The sequence below is a fragment of the Rhinopithecus bieti genome, unplaced genomic scaffold (genome assembly GCF_001698545.2).
Source record: "Rhinopithecus bieti isolate Rb0 unplaced genomic scaffold, ASM169854v2 scaffold_18620, whole genome shotgun sequence".
Classification (NCBI taxonomy): Eukaryota; Metazoa; Chordata; class Mammalia; order Primates; family Cercopithecidae; genus Rhinopithecus; species Rhinopithecus bieti.
This window is the reverse complement of record NW_016809631.1, coordinates 119,186-139,412: the sequence shown is the minus strand read 5'-3', so window position 1 is coordinate 139,412 and position 20,227 is coordinate 119,186. Positions and strand designations below refer to the sequence as shown.

Sequence of the window (20,227 nt, the reverse complement as noted above, 5' to 3'; positions counted from 1 at the left end):
AACGGCAGGGCATCCCTGATCCAGAAGGGAGAATTTCCTTGCAGAAATGTAATTCTCTAACTTCTGGGTTTCTCTGCAGATTAAACACTTTTTTCCATTTATATTTGTTTGTTTTCTTACCACTACCTTATCCCAAGTTTAGAGAGGAGGAAGAGGGAGGAGAAGTGGATGAGGCACAAATACTTGAGACCATTTCTGCTAGTTAACCAAAGGATGGGTCTCTCATTCCAGATCACTCACAGTGGGGCCATGAGGGGATTCATTGCTTAGGTTTGAACAGATGAATACAATCCATTAGTTTTTTTTTTTTTTAAGTGGCTACAAAACAGCTCAAAAGTTATCAAGTGTGTTAAGATAAGTCCTTGGGATTTCAACAACCTCTACCTGTGTCCCTGCTGATTCTTTTCACTGCTGATTCTTTTCAACCTATAAATGCACTGTTTTCCTCGAGCTGCACTATAGCTTGCTTTATCCTTATACAGTACAGGAATTAATATGTTCCCATGCTTTAAACAGACATAACACTGGATTAAACTAATTCAACAACAAATGCAAACTCTGCTGCTTCTCTAATATAACGCTGTCTCCATTTCTCTCCCCACCAAATAATTTTAGAGGTGATTTTTTTCATCTTTTTGTGTTTAAGGAAAACGTTCAATCTTTATCCCATTCTCGGCATCTGCTATAATGCGGTGGCATTCATTAGCACAATAAATACATATTTAAGCTATCCCCTTATACACCTAACAGGATACCAAAGAAAACCCCTGCAGAACCTGGCTTTTATTTTTTAAACAAAAACAAGGCTCATAGGACATGCACACACCTTTCGTCATCCATTTCTAAGCTGGACTCACTCTCGGAGAGCTGTCGACAGAGGGCTTCTCTTCTCTCCATCTCCCTCTGCAGCTTCCTCTGCAGCCTCAAGTTCTCTTCCCTCATGTGACGTTCCTCCTCCAGATACTGTGCCATTTTCTCTGAATCTGAAAAGTCAGAGTTTTCAATTAAACCATGTTTCATGCAATCATATCCAAATCTGAAAAAAAAGAGACTTCAGTTCAGCCCCTATGCCATAGACACAGGGAATTGTTACAAGATGGTCTTTCTGGTCGGGTATGGTGACTCACACTTATAATCCTGGCACTTGGGGAGGCTGAGGAAGGTGGATCACCTGATGTCAGGAGTTCAACACCAGCCTGGCTAACATAGTGAAACTCAGTCTCTACTAAAAATACAAAAATTAGCCGGACGTGGTGGCAGGCACCTGTAATCCCAGCTATTTGGGAGGCTGAGGCAGGAGAACTCCTTGAACTCGGGAGGTGGAGGTTGCAGTGAGCCAATACTGAGCCACTGCACTTCAGCCTGGGCAACATAGCAAGACTCTGTCTCAAAAAACAAAGAAACAAAAAAGATGGTCTTTCTCATTCTCCTGCACATAGATGAGATATGGATTTAAAGTTTATCTCAAGTATAAAAGTTTACCAATGATTTGCATTTAGAAAAAAATATAAAAGGCAGTGTTGGCAGGTTAGGCATCGTCACTCCCACTCATTTGCTTTCTAAAGTGCTTTAAGTAGAAGAGGAAATGGTGGAATTGTAGCTGAGTCTACAAGTAGCCACTACTAGAACTCTTCTCTACATTGCTGGAGCTCGGAAAGGAGGGAGACCCAGATTCTGCCCACGGGCAGACCTCAATTTGGCTGCCTCTCAACTCCAGACATAGCGAGCCGTCTAGGGGAGCCCGTGACACCTGTCGGCATTCCCGCTGTGCACAGTGGTGGTGGCACACCAAGACCCACTGTACTAGAACACACGTGATAACAGTTAACATTCTTTTCATGAGAATAGACATTGACATAGTAAACCAGAAAACTTTAGATGAATATTTCCAAGTCTAATTTGTGGTATGTGTGTGGCTGTCTGTCACCCTGTCTCACGCACATGCTACGACAGAGGGCAGGTGAAGACCTGTATATAGCTGGCACCTCTTGGGATGGCATCTTGCTTATGACAAATACCCTTTCCTCAGGAGCTCCCTCACAAATCCAGGTCTCTGCTACAACACCCATCTCCCAGGACAGAGCTGACTAGCTCCAGGACTAGATGTTGGACCCAGGCTGAGCCACTCAGACTACCTCTCCCAGGAATCTGAAATGGGGAACTGACATCTTTATGGGGATCCAGGGTCTCCTCCAGCTAAGTTCCCTGGAGCCATCAAAACTCTAATCCTTCTGAGGTTATTCTTCACAGGATTCTGTGCCATACTCTGCAACCTTCCAAAAAAAGAAAAACACGTCTTCCTTCCTCTTTCGACAACCCCCCCCCCGCCGCCCCCATTCCTTTCTGATTTATCTCACGCAGAATCTGCTACCAAGTAACCAGAATTATCTAATACAAAATGTGGTGTCTACCCATCTTCTTGCTTCATTTCTTTTCCTTGTCTTTGTCAATGAACTTGGGAAAAGTAAAATCTCCATATACTTATCTTTTCTGAAAAGCAGTTACAAATTCAGAGTGGCCATAAGCACATCTAAGAGAGTTTCCTGTAGGCTGCTGTTCCATATTGTCAGTTCGGTCCAAATTTAGGGAAGAAGGAAGGAGCTGTATGCCACATTGAGCATTTTTCTCCCACAGACTGACTCTATTTCAACTCTCAATGCCCATCAAATTAGTTTTAGTTTTAAGCAACTCTACAAAAGTCTGACATTTTAGCCAATAAATACTTCTGATAAGTATTCAGTGATTTCCAAGACAACATCATTACAGAATATACAAAAGCTCCTGAATATCCTTATTTTAGAAATTCAAATAAAAATATCGAAATTATTAAACACTATTACGTGCACTAAACACTAAATCCCTTGGCTGTTTCAACATAGCCAGAAACCCTGCTGTCTAATCCAGATGCAAAAATCTCTTTAATTGAAGGCATGCTGGGAAACTATTTACAAAGTACACTTTTAATATAAACGATTAAATTATTTCATCCCAAATATGCAAGCATGCAGAATTTTTCACTTAGCTCTACAGGAAACAAAAGATTGACCCCTTAGAGTATTTGCTGTTTCTAGAACTAGAAGGGTGACTGTCAGAGCATGCTGACTTTCTTTTCCGTAATAGGAATCTTATGCCTTTTACAGGAAAGGTGCTGGAGACTGCCATGGAATCCTTTGCAGAATTAACGATTAGTGAGGCTCCAAGAACAACAACCAGAGGACACTGTCTTTCAAAGAAAACGGTAATCCTTTAGCACTGGGGTGGCCGGGGGTGGGAACTCAGCAGGGGCATCCTTAAACCATATATCTATAGATAAGAATGTCCCCTGCAGTGACTGGCTGGGAAGACTTCCTGGCAGTTCAGCAATTGACCTAGAAGACAGAGGCACAGAGAAGGCACCAGGCCCAACACCTCTTGGTGTCACAGACTCATACACAGAAGGTTGTCACCAGAGCATTCCCTGGCTGCCCCCTGCTGACACACAGCCTCACCTGACTGGATCTGTTCCTATGAGTCCTCCTCCTTCTTCTTGCACACAGAGCTCCCTAGTACTTAGGGGCCACAGCTTATATCTCCCCAGGTCTACAGCCATCTCCCAATATAGTAGGCCCTCACTTAACATCACCACAGATCCTTAGAAACTGTGACTTTACGTGAAACAACATATGTATGCCACAGGAGCTTAACTCTTTTTTGTATCAGTTAGCCAATGGTAAAATTGGTTTGGTTATACAGTAAGTTGTTTCACTGAAAGTGTCAGTTTCCAAGAACCCAAGGATGATGTGAAGTAAGGATTTACTCTATTTAGTCAAAGATGGTGTGAACTGAGGACGACTTCCACAAAGATTCCAAAGAGATGGCTCCCAAATGATCCAAAGGTCTGCACGGCTTGCATTCCCTTTCAAGCTCATGGTTAGGAAATACCAGTGCCCAGACCATACCCTAAGCCCATTAAGTCAGAATTCCAAGGATAAGTCCTAGCCACTGGTCTATTAAAAGCTGGCCAGGAGATGCCAACATTCAAACATCACTGAGAACTGTTGAGAGAGACGTTCAAGTTCAGATGCAGTCAGGCTTGGAGGATGAGGAGCCACCTCCCACAGCTGCATCCAAAAGAGGCCCAGGTCATCTAACCTAAGGAGAATGCAAGGAATGGATGATGAAAAGTCATTAACACATCCTTTAGGCCCAATCCAATCACTGCAAGCAGCTAAGTGCCACTGCTGCTTCTTTAGTTCAGCTTTCTCTGTCCTCACAAAATCTTACAAATGCCTCTGTTAGTATCTGCAGTCTCTTCAGAGGCTAAACAGTGCAGTATGGAGACAGTAGTAAGCATAAATTCTCCCCAAATTCCTTCTAAAATTTTTGCTAGGGGCACAATGGAGCAGTATAAACGAGGAGGAAAAATGCAAACTGACAGAACTGGAAAGAGTTCAGGAAGGTGCTGAAAGATATTTGTGTACTCACATGGTAGAAACTCAAAAATCTTAAAATAATTAATATTTGATAACTATTTGATATATCTCATTTGATTTTCACTGAATGAACATTATCAACCTGAGGTTCACATCAGGATTACTTATATATATATTTTTAATATGCCCCTTTTTTACTCCATGGAGTAAGCCCAGAAACCTGTATGGTGCTAGAATCGTGATTCTCTAAAGATGTCCACATGCTAATCCCCAAAACCTATAAATGCTACTAAACTCACTTGACAGAAGGGCCTTCGCAGAAGTGATTAAGTTGAGGCGCTTCAGATGGGTAGATTATCCTAGATTATCAGAGTGGGCCCAACATAATCACAAGGATCCTAATAAAGGGAGGCAGGGGAATCAGAGTGAAAAGAAGATGTAACAACAGAGGCAGAGGTGGGGTGGTACGACTGCAAGGAAGGGGCCACGAGCCAGGGAATCCAGGCAGCCTCTAGAGGTGGAAAAGGTGAGGAAACAGGCTCCCCAACAACCTCCAGAAGGATGGCCGCCCTGATGACACCCTGATTTTAGCCTAGAGATTCCCATCTTAGAACTGTAAGATGGTAAGTTTGTATTGTTTTGAGCCTCTAGGTTTCTGGTAATTTGTAATAGCAGAAATAGGAAAGTACTACACTATATTTCTCCAAGGCTCCAAAGATGATGCTGATGCACCATCCCAGATGCTCCACGGCACAGGAATTTGTAAGGAACTTCAGAGAAGAAAACAAAGGTAAGAATCACTGAACTTTTTAAAATGCATATTCCATGTGGCCCAACAAATCCATTTCCTGGAATCCATCCTGAAGGTGTTCTTGCACAGGTATCAAACATGTGTACAGAAATGTTCATTGTGGTTGTAGCATAGCAACCAAAAAAGGGCCACTGGTATGGAACTAGTTGAATTATGGCATATCCATACAATCAAATACTATGCAGCCTTTAAATAAGGGATGAAGGCAGCTTTGTATGTATCGGCAGGGGAAAAACTACAATGCATAGTAAGCGAAAAAAGGTGTAAAAAGGAGTGTGTTCATTGTGTTACTACAGCTGTCCCTCAGAACCTGTGACTCCCAAGTATACCAATATGTGTGCTTACTCAGGTCCCACAGTCAGCCCTGAGGAACCCACAGATAGGAAAAGTCAGCTTTCCGCACCTACAGATTTGACATCCCATGAATACTGTATTTTCCATCCATCTTTGGTTTTGGATGCAGAACCTCCAGATACGAACGGATAACTATTTATTGAAAAAAAAATTCCACAATATAAGTAAACTAGCACAGTTCAAACCCATGTTGCTCAAGGGTCAACTGTATTTGTATAAATAAGTTTACATACAAATATATCTGGAAGAATACAGTACAAATGTATAATTGTAGGAACAGGTTGGCTAGAGACTAGGAATGAGAGGAAGACACATTTTTTTCACTGCACACCTTTCACTGAATTATCTGTTCAAAAAAATAAATTTGAACAGCCAAAAACAAACAAATAGGAGAGACCCAAGAAACTACACAGGGACCTAATCAAGTATTCAGAGAGCTAGTCCTTTGATTTTTCAATTCAACATCTTGGCCTCTTCCAAAATATTAAGTATACATTTCAAAAGCATTTACTCTTCAAATAGCATGAACAAATGTCAGCTAAGGTTGAATGTAGTAGTAAGGAAGGTAAACTACTCTCTGCCTTAATATTTTGAAAGTGTTTTGAGGTCTGCTGCAATATTTTTGTCAGCACAATCCTAGAGATAAACATGGCAGAGAAGATTTAAAATGTTACCTGTGATCCTGGATGTTCCTGAAATTACTTGAATTATTTTCTGGAAGTATTCTAAATGGTTTTGTTCTCCCCTACTATAACACTCAAAAAAAAAAAAAAAAAAAAAAAAAAAGAATCCATTCCAGGATAATAAACTTAGGTAAACATGCATCAGTAATATATGAATTTAATTATTGCAAATTCAATGGTAATTCAATATTGGTAATACCCTATATTTGGTAAAGTTATTAATTCTAGGAGCATAAAACTAGTGAAACCAGAGGCTACATACGCTGTAACTGAGCGGCTCTTAGTTGTTTCTTCAGCCGTTCCACTTCATTCTTTAAAAACCTGATGTGACGCATCATATTTTCTGGAGAATCAATCTCCATGGAGATATCTCTAGGCGATGGTGGAGCAGAGACGGGCTGGTCTAATTTTTCCTGCAGGATTCTTCATTGAAAAGAAAAATTCCAACAATGACAAACAGTTTTCCTTGAAAAGACAAAACAACACACTAGCTGGCAGGTTTGTTTTGAAAGCAAGCTCCTGTTTACTGCCAGAATTCACAGGGTTGCTTAATTCCCCTGCCCATTTTATATCAAACTTCTGGTTGCCCTTATCTGGTATCTCAGGCCAAAGGGCAGAGCTGATTCTAATCTCCTTTTTTCCTTTTAAATGACTACTGGTAATTAAACAATACTGAAAAGTCTTTATTTAACATCTGGATCTGATAATTATGCCTGGAATACAGTATGCACTTAGAATTATCTGCTGACTCAATGTTCAACTTCTTGGGTTTAGTGCATGAAGATGCTGAGGAAATTCCACTTTCTTATGGCTTTTGATTGAAGCTTCTAAGATACTATGAATCTCCTTGGAGGGTAAAGTAACATAGAGACTCAACTTCTAAAATTCCCTCCTGCAAGGGCATGGCAAACTGGACTAGGTGCCCTTTGCTTTTGGGCACAGCAAAGGTAAAAGTTAAAACAAAACCAGAATTATCAGGTTAATAATTAGTAGTGCCACCTTCTTTACCAATTATTTTTATGTTGAATGATATAAAATGCTGACATTCAATAGCTTTGACCTACAAAATGAAACCTTCCATACTGTTCAATCCAATAATTTGGCACTAATACATGTAAAACCTCCAACTGCCTTCTACAAAGTCTTCCTTTGGCAACAGATCTCTAAATCCCTTTCCATAGCTGCTGGGGTTTTTGTTTTGTTTTTACTTTGTACCTTTGAGTTTGTCCAAGAGCAAACTGAGTTACCTCCATCCAGGTCTACCCTTGAGAAAAATAGTGTGTTAAAATATTATAATGGTTCCTGCATTTATTACACAGAATGACTTCTCATAATTCAACTTGTTAGTACTGCTATAATAATACGTATCAGCAAAGCACAGTGGATATGACTATACAAGTATTTCTTATAGATATAGTTCTAATTTTCACTTTTCTTAAAGCTATGTGGTATGCCTATATTTTGCAAATGTAGACATGAACTCAAAACAATTACAAATATGCATCCAAACCAAATACTTAAGGAGGAAAGACTCTCGGTAGCAAACAAAAGATCTTGGTGAAATGGATTAATGACCATTTTTTAAAACTCACTTTTACACCCATACACACATTTCCACATACAGAATCTTCTTCCCATTCTTACAAGCCCTGCCCCATACACTCCCAAAGTACTCAGTGCTTGAAAACAAGGGCCTAACTATCTTGCACAAAGGGGTTTAAGAAATGTTTGCTGTTGAGTGACATTCCACTTGCAAGTATATACATTTTACACAAAGAATCCTAGTCTTAAGTATGTAAAGGTATTTCTTCACAGTAGGCTTTAAAACAATTTTACTATTAAAATCTCAGGCTTCCTAATAAAGTAAATTCCAGAGATGTATAAATAATAGTACATAGTATACTCTATATACTTTAGAAAACAACTGGGGAAGCCAGTTCAATAAGGTGGAAAGTTGAAATTGCAACCATCCTTGAAAAGACTTTAAAGTTGAACAATAGCACCATGACTAATTCTCTCATAGCCTTGTAACACCAAATGAAAAGAAATTCTACTGGGACAGTATGATAGCAAAGAATAAAGAGGTGCCCAACATAAGAATAGTTCAGAAGGCTTTCAACATTTTTTTTCCTTTGGCCAATTAAAATGACGTGCATCACCAAAGAATTAAGGTGTACTACTGCTATCCCTCAGTCATGCCCAGAACAGCAACACACACACACACACACACACACACACACACACACACACCCTATATTGAACAGTAAGACTAAACAAACCGCTTTTCAGCTTCAAGCTTATCCATCCTTTTCCAGAGGCGATTAACTAGTGCTTCTTGTTCTTGTTCCAATGTATTTTCAAGGTCAATCTTCTCCCGTCTCAACTAAAGGAAGGAAAAAAGTGTTGCCAAAATGTCAGGCCACTTATACTTTGTTAATACATTTTTTGATTGAACAATTAGGACCCCTTTTCTTGGAGAAAACTGCAAACATGTGGCCAATTTTCTGGCACAAACATATTAAGTGCCTCTAGTTCTTAAACTTTGAAAAAAACTAGACAGTTTCATTCTTGGATGTTAATGCTTAATTGTTGTCTGGTACACGAAATGCATTCCTTGTTTCAGCATTTATTCGAGGCATGTGGAAAGTCCTCCTTAGAGAGGTCTTTAGGGGAGTTTGGTGTAGTAGTCGTATCAGGACTCTTCTGGGCTTGTCCCTTACAGTTCCGGGCTTAGAGTTACTCTTCCGGGCTTGTCTCTTACAGAAGTCAGAAAGGTTATATTACTATTTATATAAACAACTCTTAAAAGCTCCCAAACAACTCTGCATACTGGCTAATGGAGATAAATAAACATGTACTAAGATATAAAAACATGCACAAAAGATGATAAACACCAAATCCACAATACTGGTTACTCTAAGGATTTATGGAAAGAAGAAAATTTGATTTGGGGGAGGCTTTGCAGTTGGGGAGGGAACCCCAACAGTGTTCTATTTCAACGAAGCAAACATGGGAAAATTCAATTAATCAATATTGAGCAATATGTAATAAATACTGAGAACAATGACTGGATAATGGGGGCATAGTAGTGAACCAAGGAGTCAGGAATTTCTGCCCTCATGGATCTTCCTTTTAGTGGGAGTCAAGACAGTAAATGAAACAATTATATACTTGTGAAATAGTATAAAAAAGATCCGCGGAAAAAGAGGGCTGGTAAGAGAGACTGAAAGTGCAATAAGGTTTCATAGCAATGAGTAGAGGACATGTGTTCTATCATTCTCTGTACTTGACATATTAAACAATTAAAACAAAATTTTCTTAATGCAAAGAGCTTGTGCTACGGTCTCCATGTTATTTCTTCAACCAGTGGCAATTCACCATTTCAACGGTTGAGTCAACTAATTATTCTTGATTGCACAAAGATGTTAATAGATTTCACATTTCCTTAGTGGGTCACAGAGGCAAGCTCCTCATCCAAAGATCCCATGTGCACATATGAGGCAGAACCAAAAAGATGAATAAAATGTAGTCCTTTAAAGCAATCAAACATCAGAATATCCAAAGTGTGGTTTTCTTTTTACAGAAAATGACGTTCCCCTTTCTGAAACTCTTGGTAGTTTAGTCTTAAGAAGCACCAATCTCAATTCCCCGAGATGACTAGTACTACCAACACCACCCACGGTCCTTAAGGAGCTCACAGAGAGCAAAAGACTTGCCCATATTCACACAGGAGCACAGGACAGCCACATGAAGGTGAGCAGCTACTTGTTCCACATCTGAGCCAGAATGAATATGCATAAAATCAGCTGCCTTAGAACCTGAACAATCAAGACCTGAGAGGAAATGATATAAGGATAATGGCATCATCATATTCTAAGTTTAGAGAAAAAAGGAGGTCTCAAACAGATGGGGAAAAACACTCTCATATGATGACAGAGCTCAAGGCTTTTCTCCTCTGAAAGCCGTAAAAATAGCTGTAGAAACAACTGGCCATTTGAATATTTAAAATATTTCCTACAAACTTAGGTACAGTCACAAAACAGCAGCCAATGCACTGGGGGGAGACTCTTGAAATTACACTTCTGTCTTATGATCACAGACTTTGAGCCAAATGCCTAGATTCAAATCCCAGCTCCATCAATCACTAGTTAGAAAATGTTGAGAAAATTAACTAGATATAATTTTATCATTTGCAAAATGAGGGACAAAAATAATGTCTGGCTCATATGATTACAGTGAGCATTACATTTGTAAATCTAGGTAAACCATTGATAATTAATTGGCACTTAGAAAGCATTCAACACTTTTTGGCTATGATAATCACCATATTTGGATATCCGTTCCATTTCTGTTCCAGCCCTCCAGAATGTTAAGTTCTACAAGGGATTTGTCTTGTCTGTTTCATTCATTGGTGTATCCCCAGTATCTAGAATAACATCTGGCACCTTATAGGCCATCAATATATATTAGAGGGCTTATTTGACAAGTGAATAAGCCATGATTACGAAGCAAACTGGAAACAGAGTTTCAAAATATGTTGTTTTTGCATGGCAGAATGTGATTCTGAAGAGAAGTTCAAGGGCAAAAAGGGGGAGGTACAGAGTGTCAAAATAAGTCAAATACATTGTGCCGCAAAGTTGAGACCCCATTAACGTGCAAATGTTCCTCAGAATGTTAAACAGTTCCTACCTGCAGCAACAATGAGAAATCCTGGAACCCTTATATAACTCCTATTAAACTTCGTGATTCTCTGCATTCATCATACTTTTTGGCCAAGCTTTGAAGTACAATCAACGGCCATTTCATTTCGTTTCTTTTTTTGAGACGTCTCACGCTCTGTTGCCCAGGCTGGAGTGCAGTGGCACGATCATGGATCACTGCAGCCTTAACCCACAGGGCTCAGGCAATCCTCCTGCTTCAACCTCCCAAGTAGCTGGGACTACAGGCACACACCACCACACCTGGCTCATTTTTTCTTTTTGGAGAGATGAGTTCTTGCTATGTTGCCCAGGTTGGTCTTGAACTCCTGGCCTCAAGCAGTCCTCTGCCTTGGCCTCCCAAAGTGCTGAGATTACAGGCATAAGCCACTGCCTCTAGCCTCAGAATTATGTTTATTTAAACAAATAACTATGAGGCATTTACCTTTAAGGATCCCAATTCCAGTGTTTAAAAGCATCATAGGAGGTAGAGATAGTTGATAAGCAAGAAAAAAATTCAAGCAGGCATCATTTTGCAGTATGATGTTTAGTGGAGAAATGCATGCTCAATTACTTTTAGAGTAAATACTCATAATACTAATCAATAACTCTGAGAAGCAAAATCAAGACAAAGCTGTCTTTACCCATATGTAACTAATGAGGCATGTGACTCTGAGCAGGTCACTCAGCTGCTGTAGCCCCAATGCCCTCATGTATGAAATGAGAAATTTGGCCTGAATGATGCCTCAGGTCCCTTTCTGGCCTACCCATTCTGTCATTTCCCGCCCAGTGTCAAGACAGTAGCTGTCTTCAGTCAGAGCTAGTTCTGTCACACATATTTAGAGCTAGAAGCAGCAAGGCAAATCATCATTTTAAAACTGAGGAAACCACTAGCCTGCAAGACGACATGACTCAGGCAGTCATACCACCAAGATAGGAATGGATATTGGTCACCATGGCAGCCAAAATTGCTGGGTCCTGTCCAACCAGCAATTACAGAGGAACTTGAGGGAAACATGGATTTAGGGCAAATCATGCTGTGGTTTGTGGGCCTATCTCCTTTGCCAACAATACTTGGGAGTAGCAGAGTTGGGGGTAGCTGATGCCAGGGAAATAAGGGCAGTTTAGGGAGTCTATGAGCAATTTTGGAAACAGACAAGATCAGGAAACATGGTGGAGCTCTGTGTGAGTCTCGGCTCCTTCCTGGCATCTGTTGGTAGAGTTACCAGCTATCAATCTACTGCCCACCTCAGGAAACCCGGGCACTCTGGGTGTGAAACCTGGGTTTGCTGTCCCAATTTGCTCTACTAATTTATTTCCACGACGCAGGCAACACAGGAGGCCCCAGCTCAGCAGTGTGGATTCTCAAGTACAGTAGGTCCTTGAATGTTCAACGTCCTGTTATTATAACGTTGACGAGGGGGGAAGAAAAAAGCAGATTCTCAGTGGGGCCTCTGTCTATATAGAGTTCACATGTTCTCCCCATGTCTGTGATACTCGAGTTTACTTCTATGTCCCAAAGATGTGCAATCGGCGTGTCTACATGGTCCCTCTGGAATGAATGAGAGTGTGTATATAAGTGTGTCCTGCAATGGGTTGGTGCCCTGTCCAGGGTTGGGTCCTGCTTTGTGCTCTGAGCTGACACGACAGGCTCCAGCCACCCTTGATCTGAACTGGAATAAGCACATTAGAAAATGAATGAGTACAAATTATTGTAAAATACAAATCCATAAAGTATATGCTAATCATACAAATGCATGAAAATCAATGATGCAGTATGCAAGTGTTCAGCAAGCTGCTGTAATTGTTACTATTTGCTTTTCAACTGTGAGTTGGGAGGAGGTGCTCCTTACAATTTTTACTTTGCAAACATTTATTCTTGATTTAACACATCACTACTATGGCCATCACTCACTGATTCACTAAAAATGGGGTAATTAATGGTTTTCATTAATCTTTCTTTAATATATGCATAACTCACATTTGTTTCAATGTTTAACATTAGAAGTACGTCGGGTCTTTATTTAGAAGTGTGATAATGTTTTTGTGACCAGAAATATGTCATAGGAACTTAACTCTTATTTATATCAATCAGCTTCTGGTAAAATTGATTTTCATATATGTTGTTTCACTTAAAGTCAGTTTCCAAGAACTATACTGACAATGTTAAGCGAGGACTTACCGTACTTCATTACATAGGCTGGCAGTGCTATAGGACTCTATATTATCTTTAACCCTGCAAAGAGCAGGGCCTCTTGTTTTTTCAGTTTTAAAAATCTCAACTTTTCAGCATTGCTGAGGAGCTCTGGCTGACATTAAAGAGCAGAGAAATTAGAAGAAATCATATTGAGTCCCTTGGTTAATTTCCCCTTAAGTTCTTTTTTTTTTTTTTTTTTTTGAGACGGAGTCTCGCTCTGTTGCCCAGGCTGGAGTGCAGTGGCCGGATCTCAGCTCACTGCAAGCTCCGCCTCCCGGGTTTACGCCATTCTCCTGCATCAGCCTCCGGAGTAGCTGGGACTAGGACTACAGGCGCCCACCACCTCGCCCGGCTAGTTTTTGTATTTTTTAGTAGAGACGGGGTTTCACCACGTTAGCCAGGATGGTCTCAATCTCCTGACCTCGTGATCCGCCCGTCTTGTCCTCCCAAAGTGCTGGGATTACAGGCTTGATAAGTTCTTTATCAGTGTCCCCACCACTTCCTTCCCACCTACTTCCAAATCCTATATATTCAGAGCCAAAGTGAACATAAAACAGTAAAAACAGATTTTCAATGCTTAGTGTCCTGGTCATTGCACAATCTCATAATATATGTTAAGTTTCCAGGGTAATAAGTTGGAAATTCTTGCTTCAGGTGTAAAAAGCTGAGTGATACAGTGCTTTCAATATGCTGGTCTCTATCTGTAATAATCTCCCTTCCACATCCTTTCTAATAATATCTGATCACTTAAAAAAAAAATTGGTGTTCATGCAATACGTACCCCACTCATCCCTTACCAAACATCTAATTCTCAGGCTAACCCAAGTCCCGTACTGTGATTACTCCACAAGCACCCAGCACCAAGGGATATAGCTGATTTATTCATTGGAGCTGAATATTCATTGGAAAGCCTGCTTTGTAATTAAGTCAGTTCAATGAACTGCCAAATTCTTTACTCCTCTTGAGTAGCTCTACTTTTCACTGCAGGTTAATTAACATCAGACCAGAAGTTCTTATTATGTTCCCAAAATAAATTCAGAACTTCTTCAATGAATAAACTCAATATGTAAAAATGCATCTGGCTTATTTGAATTCACAGCCAGTCCTACCTGTGTCTTCTCAGTAGACAGATCCTGACCACCACCCAAAGAAGCAGAAAGGGAGTAGGGCAGCTGAGAGGTGGCTCTCAATGCTACCACAGTTCTTTCTTACTATTGTATTTTTCCATTTAAAGAGGACTACGATGCTGGGGTGGGAGTAAGGAATTTTTGGCAAAAAAGTCGGATGAGAACTCTAGCTAAATATTATACTCAGTTATAGGATTTTGAAAGGTTTTAGTGAAACTTTTCAATCTGCTTTGAAAGGTTTTAGTCTAAGTACCATATTATCATCATTACTATGGGAAAATGTTTCGAAACCCAAACATCTGATTTATAAAACAAATTTTGGAAAGCAGTCCATTATAACTAAGGCATGCATTAATCCAGGCATAATAAAGAGAAGGGGAAGCCTATGAAATAAAGGCTATCATATAAATAGAACACAAAGTTTGCCAGGCACTTAAGCCTGGGAAACACAGTGAGATCCCGTCTCTACAAAAAAATAAAAAATGAGTCGGATGCAGTGCCATGCGCTTCCAGGCCCAGCTACTCAAGAGGCTGAGGCAGGAGGATCCCTTGAGCCCAGAAGCTTGAGACTGCAGTGAGCTATGATTGTGCCACTGTACTCCAGACTGGGTGGCAGAGCGAGACCCTGTCTCAAAAAAAAAAAAAAAAAAAGGAAAAAAAAAAAGAAAAAATTTTAAACCCCAATTAACCAAACCCTTAAGCTGGCCAAATTTTTTTTTATTTTTTTTATTTTTTATAAGAGGCAAATCCTAAGAAAACACAACAGTGTTTTGGGGATTTAACACAACAACTTTCCAAAGCCTTCCAGGTTAGGTTATGTCTAAAGGCTATGTCTAAAGGCCATTAAAAGCTTAGCCCCATCTCTTATCACTTTACTATGTGATTTCAGAGATGTCCAAGTGTTCAAAGTGCTGACCTGCGGGTACATCAACATCACCTGGGAAAATATAAGTATGTATTTTCAAAATATATACTTATTCAAAACTAAATCAAAGTCAGAAAAATGGTCACAGTTTTGCTTCTACTACAAGAGCAGAGACAATAAGAGATCCTACCTCATTCCATCCTATTTTCCCACACATCTGAGTTAATCCAGATTGTGCCTATATATTGGAAAGAATGACTAACAGAATTCGTGAGGGGGCTATTAAAATACATTACGTGCATCTGACATGAAAATAGCTGAGAGCAAACCACAGTGGTCCTTGGCAAAGCCTTCACAAAGTAAAGCAATGGAGACAACTAAGGTAAAACGAGCAGTGTCTGTGCCAGCTGTCTGTTCAGGTGATCAGTGGAATTTTACTCAGTCCTGGCAATTCTCCTAAGGTGGAAGACATCCGACCCTTGCATTCTGGAAAACTGTCTTTTTAAAAAAAGACAAAACAAGTAGTCAGTCTGTGTTACAGATAAGCTAAGACAGGTGTTCATAGACCATAGAGTCCTCCCAGGTGTCTATTTGGTTAATCAAGCTGTGATTGCTTTCAGAATTTTAATAACAAGTTCTAGGTCATCACACGGCCCATGCAATGCTGAGTAGAGAAAGCGCCGAAGAAGTCGGCCAGTGAGGGGCAAGGAAAAGGGAGAGGAAGAGCGGTCACTTTCTAGACTAGAAGGTCAAAGTTATAATTGAAAAGAAACTTGCCTACATATAGCTAAAATACAGGCGAAAGGAAAAATACACACAAAAAATCAGAAAGAACTATACAGCAAAATAAATATGACTGTCCCTTGGGTGAAAGTTACGCTGTTGATAATTTATCTTCCTATTTTTTCCTGGCCTGCCCAATTTCTTAATCAACATCTGCTATTTTTATAATAGAAAAAAAATTAGATATCTAATCTTTAACAAACTGAGTTTCCTAGTGTAACTGAAGTAATAGTACATCCGAAAACAGCAATCCATTAGTATGGTACTATCTGACATATTTAAAATATAGAATGAGCCAATCAACCTTCAGAAGAATAAATGACAGTGAAAGTTCAGTTATTTGGAAGACAGAATTTTCCGGATAGCTCAGAGATAACCTTAATACAGCTTACATCTTTTTTCTTCTAAAAAATTATGTTCCTGTAAGAATTAGATTTGTTCTTTGAAACGGATATAATTTCAGGACAATATTAATATGCCATTATCAACATGAAAATGACACTATTTCATAACTTATCATCAGTTCAATAAATTTTCCTTTCAATGAGAAATAACTTTTTAAATAGACACACATTTAATTACTCAGATTAATACCGTTTCTGGTCTTAACATTTTCATCACTTTGACATCAACATAATATTACAGAAATTTGCATACTGGGTTCATTACTCAAGGGAATTCTTTTAACAGATAATTGCCATTGAGGGAAAGCAAGTTGCACAGTATTGTGTATACATTCTTTTACTACATCAAGAGTTCAGTGGAGAATGCCTTAGGAAAGAAATGACATCTGTAACTGTTGCAAATATACTATCAGATCAGTGGCTACCATCACACTATTACCTAAAATAAGCATCTTGCTGGGTGTGGTGGTGCCTGCCTGTAATCCCAGCTACTTGGGAGGCTCATGCAGGAGGACTGCTTGAACCCAGGAGTTTGAGACCACCCTGGGCAACACAGTGACAGGGACAGGGGGGCAGAGAAATTCTAGGCAGAAAAGGGCAGGTCCCTGGGAAAACCCTATCCTCAAGCCAAAAAGCCTGAAACCACAGTTCAAAGTGAGAACTCATATCCTTGTTTTTCCACTCGAATGTTGCCTTTTCCTAAACCACCCATGGCCCTGTCCCAACCCACCCAATGCTTATAAAAACAGACAAACTAACAAACAAAAAAACCCAGACTCAGCCGGTAGACGGAACTACAGCTGGAGGTTAGAGAGAAGTGGTTTGACTTTGGAGGGACAGCTTGTGGCATAACTTTGGAGAAGAATCCAGGCAGACTTCAGGGGAAGATCACCTACCTGCCCCATACCCCTTTCAGCTCCCCTTCCCACTAAGAGCCACTTTCATCGGCAATAAAATCCCCCATATTTACCATCCTTCAATTCATTCGTGCAACCTCATTTTTCCTGGATGCCAGACAAGAGCTCGGGAGCTACGAGTGCAGATACAAAAGGCTGTCACACTGGCCCTTTGCCCTCGCTGGTGGAGGGCAGTCGACTCATGCAAAAAGGCAAGGGGCCACTGAACTGTTAACACTTAAGCCGTCCATGGACAGCAGAACTAAAAGAGTACTGTAATACACCGTCTGGGGCTTCAGAAGTTACAGGCACCCCCACCTAAACGCTGCTATGGGGCCAGCACAGAGTTCTTCCCTGCCAGTACCTAAGCAGCCAGCTGGTGGCAGCACTTGTTCACTCCAGTTCCCACACTGGAGTTGAGAGTGGTGGGCTGAGAAAATGAGACACTACTGTCACAACTCCTGCGAAGGGGTCAGGGAAATATCCTGCTTCAACAGCAAGACTTTGTTGTCTCCCAGCCCAAAATATTATTAAAGTTAAAACAAGCTTCTTTAAGAAAACAACAGGGCAACTTCTCTTGCCCTAATGTGATTTATCCAAAATGGAAGTTTTGGACAAACTTGATGTTCTTTATCCAAAATGGAAGTTTTCTTGATAAATCATTTCTTTCTTGTCATTACCACATTCATCCCACTTCCTTACATAGGGATGACAAGTTTACTTAGCCATTCATTCATTTGCTGTGCGTTCAGCTAGGAAGAACATCTAAGTCATCGAGCAAATTCTTGTTTTGATCTAGAGAAAAAGACCTGTGCATTTCACAATTACAACTAGGAAGTCTCAGTACAGTATCTCTGGGTTTGAATGCTCTACTGCAGCACACCAGTGCCCTTCAATTTAACATGCAAGGTCTTTGTCCCCAGTGGGTAACCAGAAGACGCACGTCACTGGATCATGACGAGCTGCCTCTCCTTTGACACAGGAAATACATTGAGTTTTTCCCCTCCCATCACGTAACATCATCTGTACAAGTTGATCTATATGTGGCATCTGATGCTTCAAAATAAAGTCTTACAAGATGGAACACAGTGAGTTTTTCTATTTAATTGAAATAGAGTCTAGGAAAGGAATTCTGGGTGATTTTTCTCCTTTTTCATGTCCTATAGAGAGACTTATCTGTGTCCCTTGACAGAGCTCAGAGTCTGCTTTCACAGGTCTGGAGCTGGCACCCCTTAGTTGGCTTCATCACATCCCAACAAATGAATTCCAAAGCAAATCAACTCAACAGAGAGCCTCCTGAAGCTTCTTTTGAGTATGATGTATTGACCCTAGTTTTCTCACTTCCAAGGCACAAAATCCCACTTATTTTTCAGCTGTTATCTGAGGTTTCTTCCCCACCTCTCTTGGACAAGCAGTGGGTGGGATGAATGTACCCAAGCTTCTCACGCAAGTGAAACATCACTGTGGATTTGCTATAATCAAATTCCTACCAAACCGACTTCAGGGTTTACTATGATTATGTCTCCAATACGGCTTATCTAAATGTGCAGACTTAAGTTATTATGTTTTATTTTTTAAAAAGCAGGGCAGTCAATTATAAATCCACTTAAAAGAAGAGGAAGAGAAAAGAAGAGGAGGAGGAGAAAATGAAGAAAACATCAATAGCTGTTTTCTAGGCGAACTGTAATCTAGGTCATATTTTTTTCATTTTGTACTTCTTTTGTACTTGTTTTCCAAACTGTCTTGAAAGAACAATGGATTACTTTTACATTGCAAATGTGTGATTTAAAAAAGATTCCAAGACTTCCATAATCTGAAATTTGTATTTATAACTAAACTACAAAGTAAGCATGGTAGTCACTAAATTTCATTTCCTTAATGCAAGTGACTCCTCAAGGAACATGGTTGTTCTTTGTGTTTTCGAAATGGCACACAAAAATCAGTAGGTGCTCTACTCAGCACAATTTCGATGGATTCCTCTAGCTGTCAGAATCTGCAAGGGCAGCTTTTAGCATGAATGGAATTCTAAACAAGACCCAGTATGGTCACACTACCTGTGAATTTAAGAAACACCATTGATATGGTTTAGCTCTGCGTCCCCATCCAAATCTCATCTTGGACTGTACTCCCGTAATTCCCACATGACGTGGGAGGGAACTGGTGGGAGATAATTGAATCATGGGGGCAGTTTCCCCCACAGTGTTCTCGCGGTAGTGAATAAGTCTCACGAGATCTGATCGTTTTATCAGGGGTTTGCGCTTTTGCATCTTCTTCATTCTCTTTGCCTGCTGCCATCCATGTAAGACAGGACTTGCTCCTCCTTGCCTTCCGCCAAGATTGTGAGCCTTCCCCACCCACGCGGAACTAGTCCAATTAAACCTCTTTCTTTTGTAAACTGCCCACTCTAGGGTATGTCTTCATCAGCAGCATGAAAAAGGACTAATACAACCATGTTCTACAAGAGTTAGTAAAACCAAATCACCCAAGGATGCAAACGTGAATATGAGCCACTAGCCACTCAGTTCACTCATAAATCACAAGGACACAAAGATTATCTGTATAATTCACTAGTTAGTTGCTGTAGCTTCTAAAACGAGTAGCATCAGAATTGTATGGGGACTGGCTATAATGTCAGTTTGGTTATATTTTTGAATGAATTACCTTCTAGACAACCAAGGCAGAAAGGCCATCTTGTTTCCTTAGCAGTATCATTAACTGTTTTTAACATCTTAAGGGCCACTATTCTAAGAACTGGAAATGTGAAAAGTTTCTTTCCTTCCTGATAGACTTTAAAATATACTAAATCTTTTCCTGCTTCATTAAGACAATGAATTTAAAAAATTTTGTCGTGAGGATTCAAATTCATATTCTAAACCCTGGCCTCTGTGATTTGCTGCAGATGTAGATGGTGAGGGGCACTGAGATGAGTGAGGGTCACTCCCTGTGCTGCCCATGGAAGCTGGGGTCCCATCAAGCCCCTTTAAGTCACCCAGTATCA

The 20,227-nt window shown here is 40.2% G+C and overlaps 1 protein-coding gene across 1 annotated transcript in view; it reads right to left on the bottom strand.

Annotated features, from left to right (window-relative positions):
• The window catches only part of CCDC6 (coiled-coil domain containing 6), a 122,581-nt gene that overhangs the window by 17,120 nt on the left and 85,234 nt on the right, over positions 1 to 20,227 (bottom strand). The window contains exons 4-6 of the mRNA XM_017889911.1: positions 8,540 to 8,643; positions 6,523 to 6,683; positions 827 to 983 (exon numbers count right to left, since the gene is read on the bottom strand). Coding sequence (XP_017745400.1) covers positions 827 to 983; positions 6,523 to 6,683; positions 8,540 to 8,643 — 422 coding nt within the window. The remainder of the gene's footprint in view (positions 1 to 826; positions 984 to 6,522; positions 6,684 to 8,539; positions 8,644 to 20,227) is intronic.